Raw genomic sequence first — 9,839 nt, 5'->3', positions numbered from 1 at the left:
TGAAAAAATACTTTCTGAAGGCCATTTTCTGGAAATCTTTCAGTTTTCTTTGGACATTGGCTGCTTTTTCATTCATTTTCAGTCCAGTTCTTGTACCCGTCCATTTTCACAGGAATGTTTTTCTTTTTTTAAGCCACTTAACCCTGACCCATGAATCATCCATGCATTAAAAAAAGGCACCAGTGTTGTGTCTGCACATAACAAACAAAGAACCAAGTTCTATATTTAGCCACTTTGGAATAAAGTAGGTGTTATAAGAGGCTGGTAGTAACTATTTGTTAAGTTGAATCTGTAGAAAATGGTAAAGATTAAAGTGTGACAGGCACAAACTAGCATGTTTGCACCAACAAGGGGATTCCCAGAGAACTGTTGGCCAAAACCTGCACACATCTATGTGATTAAGAAACAGAAGAAAAAAAAAATCTAGCAAAGACCTGACAAGACGTGAGAGAAGATTTTTCCCTTCAGTTGGTCCATCTTAAGGATGGCTCATACCAAGTATTGAGTTTCAAGCTTGTTAGAACTGTATGAACTCAGAATTGACTTTTACTTTATTCAAATGATAAAAAAAAAACCCCAAAAAAACCCCCACTGCTACTATTTTCAAGCCACACAAAGAAATGAGAAATAACTCAAGACTTTTGGGAATGCATGTTGACTCTGTGTGTGTGTGTCATACAGTAGTACCTAATAAAGTGTCCAGTGAGTGTCATATTGATCATTAATTGGTGTATTTGTTAATTAACAACTGAACAGTGAACTCATTTTAAAAATTCTTTATTAATTTTTCTTATAATCAATGGTTTGATATTTGAAGCAAGAATAATGAACAAAAATGCTGAGCAGACCTCCACACGAGGCTTTCATCCTGGTTCATTTTTCATCAGATTTTCTTTCTTGATAACCTCCGACGTAACGGAGGTTCTGCTTTTCTCATGATGGCAAGGTGCAAGGAACAAACAGGGGGAATGTTTAAAAATCCACCTCCCACACAAATACCCTCTTCAGCACATCCACAAAACAAAAGAAATGGGGAGGAAAAAAATAGATATGGTCACGTTATTTACACAGTTCTCACTCATTTTCTAGACCTCAATTACAAACATACATCTATCTTTCAACACATTTTTTTTTTTTTCCACCTACAGTGTCCCTTTGGATCTCTATAAGCTACTACTCCTCAAAACTCCGCTCTTGTGCCAACAGTGCTAACCCAGAGAGTGGCAGTCTCATATAAAAGATATGGCAGTATGACCAGTGTCAGCCAAACATGCATCACACTCTACATTTCCTGTCACTAATATTCTCAGATTATTGACGACTCAGCTAACAGATTCCTGGTTTTACATCATTTTACATTTTAAGCTTGTACCCCAGAGGAAAGTGTCACAGCGTCAGGGGCACAATGTGTTTGACAAACCCTGACAAAGTAATGCTGCCTGGTGAACTTTATTATGGACTGGCAGGACTTCATGATGTCACACAATACGTAAGAAACTGAGTCCTTTGAATTTTGTACTGAGTATAGCACCTCAAAGTGGGTTTAAACTCCAGGCACCTCGCCTCCATTTATTCCACAAAACTACTCACAGAACAGTCGACCTACAAAGAAACCAAAAATAATAAAACACTTCCAGGGTCACCTCTATGGCACTTTCAGGTCTTTACAGTGGTAACATTTATTAAAGGCAAACAACAGATTGAACCATTACCCGTCTCAGCTTCCCACAGGGAAACAATCTTTAAAAAAAAACAACAACCAAAAAAAACAACAACAACTCAGGTTGAAAAATATGATCCATTTTCAAATTTGACTGCACTAAATTGGAGCATCTGAGAAATAGCCAAGATGTGGAAGTGCTAAGAGGGATGTAGAAACAGCTGGAACAAGAAACAGGATTTAATTGAACATTGAAGCAATAACCCAACTACTTACTTCTTCTAAATTAAAAGGAAAACTCTGTAGTGGAAAGTCTACAGTGGCTGGTACCTAAAAGGCCAGAGACATGAGGACCCAGATTAGGCCTTTGAGGTCTAGCCAGCTTTAACATCACATGTTTAAAAGCAGTCAAGTAGCTGCGGGATTATTTGATGTCATTTTAGAAAACTTTCTTTTGTGCTTGTACAGAAAACGCAGACATCAGATGGCAAAGCAAACAAAAGAGCAGTGACAAAAAAAATGAGCCCACTGCACTTGACTACAGTGATGTGCTGAGCAAGCACATGGATAACCAAACAATCGGGTTGGAGTTTTTCCTCGCAGAAAGAATGAAAATGCAAAAGCTCGTCTTTCCATGAGCACCACATAAAGAATCCCAACAACTAAGCAGTGCGACCGATTCACCGCAGTGAGTGTGTTTCCCCCCCCCCTCATACCAAGAACAGCCAATAGGAATTGTGGAATGTGTCACTTTCTTGAATAAGTGCAGAGTGCATGTTGGTAAAGCAAGGTAGAAAGGAATGCATGTTTACTTGGACTATTACGTCCACAGTCGGAATGATGGAAAAGCGACAGGAATGAAAGGAAACAGCAGAGGCGAAGTGTGGATTTCTGCAGCTTCAACAGAGACAGCAAGAATTAGTCACTTAAGGTTGTGTCTGAGTGTTTGGTGTCCGCTGTGGCAACCTGCAATGTATTTTAACTACAAATTTAATCTGTCAGTCTCTCTTTCAGAACCATCCAATTAAATTATTTTAATTTCATAGTGCATCACTGATTTTGTTTCTGTACTTTAAAAAAATACTGCTAAGGAAGTGTAAACAAAAGTCCAGATTTGGCAATGTCTTAATTTTGGAGAAGGGCAAACACCAAACACTGAGGCCTACTTATAAAACATGATGCTATACAATGATAAATTGGGGGTGGGGGGCTGTTGACATGGTTTTCTTGATCATTATTCTAAAATGCAAAGAATTATGTAAGATCTTTTTATACAAGTAGACACAATTTAAAAAAAAAAAAAAAAGACTGCCACAGAATAAAAGGAAAAGTCCTTTGCCACCAAAAAGAAAGTATTTTCTACTAAATCTGCCACATGTTCTTCTTATTCCACCTGTTTTAAACTGAGGGTTGGGAGCTGGCTAAGAAAAAGTTCATCTGGAATGTTGCTAGGGATCTTTGCTAGGCAGACGAAACACTGTCATTGAGATAGGCAGTGAGTGTTCCCGCCCACCCCCACCCCCAGCCAGTGGAGCGTCCTGAATTGTAGCGGGTTGGGCAAAAGGGTCCTTAAATGGCAAGTTTGGACATCTGCTCTTCAAGTTGGACGAGTCGCTTTTCTTGACTGCTGATCATGTCCTTGAGGGACTTGATTTCTTTCAAGATCTCCTCCAGCTTGGCTTCAGATTTCTGTGAGAGATACGAGAAACAAAAGTGAGACTTAATGGGCTTTTAACCATCTTTATGAAAATACAGCTACAGTCACTTTTAAAATGAGGTAAACCTAAGGTGGGTCCCTTAGTAGTACGCCTTGAAATCCGTGGGTCAAAGAAACTTCTAGGAATTTTAAGCTGGTTTTGCACACACTGAACTTAATGACTGCACCGATGAATAGGGCAGATCATAGAAAGATGGATTCACAAGGAGTGAGAGTCTAGTTAAATCCACTCCCTAACAGATTGTGGCAGGTTTAGTTTATTTAAATTCAACTTTTACCTTAAGATCAATCAATTTACTTAAAGAGACAAGTTTCTTCATTATTAAAGTTTGATGAATCCATTATTTACTGCTCAAGTTAAAATGTTCATCTTGATCTACACTGACCAAAATTGCTGGTTATTAATTTTCTTTCTCTTTTTTTTGTCATAATCTGACAGCTTTAAGTCAAGTGTCCTTAAGACAAAAGCTTCATTTCCCCTAGCAAGAATGACCTTAAAGCAGACTACTCTCTAATCTGTGCTACATGTAAGGCCCTTTGGGACAACATCCCAAGTTTTGTTTTAAATCAAGTGTGGTAGGATCTGGCAGTCTGAGGGTTAACATCTTTCAACACCACTGGAGCCCAGTGGGCTATGATTACAGAGCAGACCTTCACAGAGACACATGGGCTGGGACCAAGGCTGTGTTGTGGGTGAGGTGCTGCTGGACGCCCAGGAGCAGGGGCCCAGAGCAGCAGAAGACCTCTCCCTCTATGCGCCAGAGTGGGACGAGTAACATTTACAAACCACCTCATCTAAGTTTGGCAGCAATCTGCCATGACTAATAAAAAAAAAAAAAAAAAATGTAACGCTAGGAGCCCCAGACAGCCACCTGCAAGGAGATGAGACAGTGGCATAGCATGACCTACATGCAGGGACCTCAACATATACAGTGTAAGACTGTGAAATAAGGCATCTCAATCTACTGTTTAATCTAATCATGCAAAATAAATAACTGTTAAAAAAAACGACCTTACTCCTCAACACTACACGTCTGAGACTGAGTGACAACGTACTGTTAAACCGGTTTTAACTGGACACACTGATGAAAGCAAACACTCACAATTGATGGAGCTGGGTGGGAGGACTTGTTGGAAGAGCTCGACTTCTCTGAGTTCTTGGTGACCTTGTTGTCCAACATGTTCTTTTTGACCACTTTGAATTCACGGTTCTTGCCCGGGACGTAGCCATTCTTCAGAGAGATGAGAATGGGGTCTCCATTCTTACCATCAAACCACTCCTCAGCCTCCAAAGCAGGATCTGGACCAGCTGTGTCTGGGTACAAGTCGTCCTGGAACAGGTCCGACTGACGGGAGAGAATAGAGCAATAAGTTGTGAGGAAAAGAGAACTTGTGAATGTGGTGCTTGTGATTTAAAGAGTAGATTAGAGGTCTAAAAGCTGCTGCAAAGTAGCATGTTAGGGCGAGTACTCACCTTTCTAGGCACAGTCATCACAATAGGCTCACACTTTCTTTCATGCAGTTTATAGAACCTGCAACATAAAAAGCCTGGTGTTACTCACAGTTCAATACATCATTACACAATAAAAACAGCAGTTTCCTGTGGATTGTTGCATAACGGTTACAGTTTGCCTCCTAGTGGTCAATCAATGAACTCCACATTAGAGATGATGGAATAAAATCAAAACGATTTCTGGTTTCAGAGATGATGATTTAGGACCAGTCTTGGGTTACCTTGCAATTTCACACTTATTGACATCGAGGCCCCTCTTTGGCATGTAGCCCATACCCCTCTGGGGCTCCTTGCTGGCAAAGGTGTTCAGAAAGTGAACATAGGGAGCCTCGTCTGTGATTTCAAAGTAACGGATGCTGCTGTCTCCCTATCAGGATATAAACAAGTGTTTTATTTCTAATGTGTGCACATTTAAATTGAGACATTAAGCTTTGTGTTAGAACAATGCTTGATTTGATTATTGGGTGCTTAGAAGGAAACGCACCTTTCCACAGAGGTAAACGACATTGGTGTCTGGGTCATAGAAGGGCAGAAGCACTCCATTACTGGTGTCCATCTCATTGACAGTCATTGGCTCCTCCAAGTTTTGCTTAAAACAAAAACAGAAGAAAGATTAATTTGAGGCAATACTGTTCAAAAACATTAAAACACAGCTTTACATACCAAGTCCATAATGAGGCAAACTGAAGTGCTACAGGTGTGGAAATAGATCTTTAATCAACTCTGAAGCCCTTATAACTCACACAAGTTTATCATTACAACAGCAATGATCAGTAACAAACCTTATAGTGATCGGGCGACCCTGAACCCTCCTTTAATCATGCGAATGGGGGATTCCCATGATGCACTGAGCATTTCTTCTTCACCCACTCACATTGTGTTCATACACCACTCTGCATTTCATCATTAGTTATTGTGAAGCAGCTTACCGTATTCCAGAGAGCCAGCTGCCTCTCACTCATGCGACTGAAGCCAGTAGTGAGGATGTTTCCATCACTAAGGAAAATGGCCCTCATGGGGCGAGCGCCCTCGTGGGCTTTCTCTTTCTCCTGTGAAATAGAGGTTAATGGTTAGCCCTGCGAGTCCGTGTTACTGCCTTATCTGCAGTTCATCATGTTTGTTTCTGCTGAGGTCAGAGGTAGGAACACTCATAAACCTGCTTACTGGTGTGATCATTTAATCAGACAACCATCAGGCAGAAGTGAAATAATACGCAGAACACAAGTCTGAATGAAGATTTTTGATGTTTTATGAAAGGAAAATTCTGGTATGGGTGATTTTAAATGTGGCATGAATGCATCAGAAATATTCAGCATTTCTGATACTGATGGGATTTTCACCACAACAGCCTCCAAAGTTTCATCAGAACAGCTTAAACAAAACTCCACTAAGCACAGTTCTGCACTGATTCGATGTGAGCAGCTGAAGATTGGGAAAAACATGGTTTGGTGTGATGTTTCTCAGCTTTAGTTCTGCCAAGGAAGGCTCAGGCTTTGGTTATAAACTCCATGAATCTACAAATCCCAGGATGAATCCTTGGCTTTTAGGGACAAGGAAAGATTTCGTATGATTCCAACAGAGCATGTTTGGAATGTACGGAACAGAAGAATCAAAGCAAAGCTGTCAGAATAACGTAATGCAATCATGTCAACACTGGAGCACAATCTCAAAGGGAGGATTTCAGCATCTTGCCCAATCCACACCACAAAGAACTGAAACTGCTGTGAGATCAAAGGGAAGCCTGACCCAGCATCAACAGGGATGTCACAATACCAGAAATCTAAGAGGCTGACGATGATACAAGCAAATACCACTTCAATTCTACAACACTATCAATCAAGTTAACGCATTTAAACATAACCTCTTATTTAACAAAAACAAACCAAAACAAAAAACAAACCACTTTCCGACACTTCTTGCATTCTGGTTTTTGGAGGTCTATGTTATATCATTAACCTGATAAACTAACTCAAATGCAATTCTGGCTGCACTTTGTCTTTTTTCCGCTCCGACATTCACAGCAAAATTTGAATGCATCTGTACTTGTTATTAAACTTTAGGTGCTGTTACTGCCCTATTTTCTCAGGTGCTTACAGCAGCCAAGGCACATTGTGTAAATTTTTACAACACCTTGGTAGCAAATTACTGTTTCCCATGACAGTCCTTGGTCTGAATCCAAACTAAAACTGGTAATTCATAATTCAGACTCACAGCTAACAACAATTTTAAGGGAACAATGTTACCATACCGGGGCTTACTAGTCTCTCTACTTCCAAATCAAAAATCCCTGCACCTGAATTCATATTTACCTTTTAAATACTTCAGATACAGTTCAATATAAAAACAGAAAATATGACAATTTATTTGCAAACTACTTACTCCAACAATCTCCTGCTTGCGGGGGTCAATAACCCGGATGGACTTGTCCTTGCAGGAAGTGCAGATAAGGCTTCCATTGCGGTTCCAGCACACATTGTAAATGACATCAGGATGCATGTCCTCCAGGTTGATCATGGCCTCGCCGGTGCCCACATTCCAGATGATTATCTGGTTATCACAACCTGGTGACAGATAAAGGTAATGGTGAGGTTTGTGTTCAATCTGATCATCAAGTTTTGAAGGCAGCATTGTTTTATAGATTTGGAAACACTGCCAGAGCTCATACCTGCACTAAGGAGGATGTTTCGTGCTGTTGGATGCCATGTGATGATGCCCACACGCTTGGAGTGGCCCTCCAATATCACCACTGGCTCAGACATGGAAGTGACTAGGCCATTCTCCGGAATCTGCCACACCTGTAAAGAGACCAGGAAGTCAGAAACTGAGAGCAGACAGTAAAAATTCTCTGAAGTATTGAAAAAATATATATATTCTAAAGGATTTCATGATGATTATGCTGAACACAGTCTAGCAATTAAAATGATTACTGGATCTAAACTGTAATTACAAAAAGGAACCAGAGGGGGGCAGCAATCACTAAGAATTCACAGCATGTTCCTTACTGACTGATACACACAGTTAGACTTAGCAAAATATACTTTTCTTCAGTATCAAGTAATCCAACTAATTACTATTTCTATTGTTACAACGCCGTTACCGTTACTAACAAGAAAATGCGGTGCAGTCGCATTACTATTGTTCAACAAACAGACGGTTGAAGCTGTCTTCAGCTTACCGCACCTTATATCAGTTGCATGGAAGTAGCTGTCTATGTAAGTAATCTGGGCGCTACAGCTTTAAGTAGCTGCGCACACTCCTGCAGGTGGCAATCACTTTCTGGCAGACGATCACTTTTTGGCACAACACCTGGAGTTATCAGGAGCAGTGGCTAGCCACTGTAGAGCATAGGGAACTAACTCCAGATGTAACCCATTGCCATGGTTTAGGGAACAATGACGAGAGAATTAAGCCAACATGTTTTTGGTGTCAGGAGAAATAACACCGACCAAAGGAAACCCACACAAACCCAGGAAGAACATGGAAACTTCACATGTTCAAAACCAGATGGGTTGAAAGCCGGGACCTTCAGCAGTGCCAAACCCAACTCAAATTTTAAGAGATGTGCAGAAAAATGCAACATTATTACCCCACCTCAAAACCAGCTATTTAAGACTTCAGGATGTCAAGTACTGATTGGTTACTATTCACTAACACTATTTATAACATGATTACGTTGATTCATCTGATCTACTTTGTCATAACACTGCTGCATGAAAAGAATTTGAGGTTAAATTTTTTCCTTACATTCTTTAGTGCTCGGTGCCTGGCACAGGCATCCTGTAAAGGTTGTCCTTTCAGAGGAATAGAATGGGTACGCCTAATGCAGCATTTTAAAAAGAAAATAAAGGCCACTCCAGCACATTTTAACATTAAATTAGCTTCGTTGATGTCCAGTGTGTACTCTGTGATAACAAAATCTATTCCTTAATCTACAATAAACGTTTTATGCCCTGCCTACGTTATAGTCCTACTTTACAGGCCTGCTGTGTACACCAGCCAACCCACTCTTACCAAATCTAAACTAAACATCACTGAGAGTCTATTTAGGTTGTGAAATTTACCGTCACATGTTCTATGATATGAAGAGAGGAACCAGCAATAGTTCCTCTCTTCATGGCTCACACTTCTGCAAAACAAACCAAATAAATACTGCCTTGATTTAGCATGGGATTAACAGGAAGTCAGGCCTTTCAGGTGAGGAAGTGGCTGCCATCTAAACAGGCTGAAAGCCTATCCCAGCCTATTATATACCAAATAAGGACATATGGAGAAAAGTAAAACAGCAGCCTGAAAAAAGTCAGTGACCTCAGCTCAATAAATAGCTAAATCATTCCCCAGCTCTGATTCCTACAACACATATTTGAGCTTAATCTAATCCAGAGGGTGAGGCCTGCAACCATTCATGAGTAACCGCAGCCTTGCCTTTCGCAATAAGAGCATGTAGACTCTTGCCTCTTATGATCTAAAGAATGTATGCTCCTGTTGACCCGAGGAGGTTTGAGTTTGGGTGTGATGGGTGAGGCGAGCCTTACCATCACGGTGCAGTCCTCTGAGCCGCTGGCAATGACCTGGTCATTGTGGGGGCACCAGTCAATGTCCAACACAGGGCCTGTGTGACCACACACTGTGGGGTAGGATTTATCAATGCGGCCCGTCTGTAAAAACACAGATAAACAACAGAGTAATAAGATTAGTCTCAGTCTAGAGAACATTATCCATGCTGGAGGAGCGAGTGTGTTTTGAAACAGGACAATTACAGGATGATCCTAAATCCTACCTGCAAAAAGCAGCTTATAGATCTAAAAAGTACTTTGGATTTATCTTGTGCGTGCGTGCGTGCGTGCGTGCGTGCGTGCGTGCGTGCATGTATTAGGGGTGCAACGATATTCGTATCGATATTGAACCGTTCGATACAGTGCTTTCGGTTCGGTACGCATATGTATCGAACA

At 40.8% G+C, this 9,839-nt stretch overlaps 1 protein-coding gene across 2 annotated transcripts in view; it reads right to left on the bottom strand.

Moving 5' to 3' along the window:
• Positions 1-761: 761 nt before the first annotated feature.
• The window catches only part of LOC101487995 (coronin-1C-A), a 41,218-nt gene continuing 32,140 nt past the window's right edge, over positions 762-9,839 (bottom strand). For both annotated transcript variants that reach the window (XM_004544575.3, XM_012917268.4), the window contains 9 exons: positions 9,423-9,545; positions 7,556-7,685; positions 7,270-7,451; positions 5,820-5,939; positions 5,375-5,479; positions 5,112-5,257; positions 4,852-4,909; positions 4,481-4,723; positions 762-3,349 (listed from right to left, as the gene is read on the bottom strand). In XM_004544575.3, coding sequence (XP_004544632.3) covers positions 3,230-3,349; positions 4,481-4,723; positions 4,852-4,909; positions 5,112-5,257; positions 5,375-5,479; positions 5,820-5,939; positions 7,270-7,451; positions 7,556-7,685; positions 9,423-9,545 — 1,227 coding nt within the window. In that variant the 3' untranslated portion in view covers positions 762-3,229. The remainder of the gene's footprint in view (positions 3,350-4,480; positions 4,724-4,851; positions 4,910-5,111; positions 5,258-5,374; positions 5,480-5,819; positions 5,940-7,269; positions 7,452-7,555; positions 7,686-9,422; positions 9,546-9,839) is intronic.

Source organism: Maylandia zebra, linkage group LG12, assembly GCF_041146795.1.
Source record: "Maylandia zebra isolate NMK-2024a linkage group LG12, Mzebra_GT3a, whole genome shotgun sequence".
NCBI lineage: Eukaryota > Metazoa > Chordata > Actinopteri > Cichliformes > Cichlidae > Maylandia > Maylandia zebra.
The sequence above is the reverse complement of the archived record's forward strand: the minus strand, read 5'-3'. Positions and strand labels throughout refer to the sequence as shown.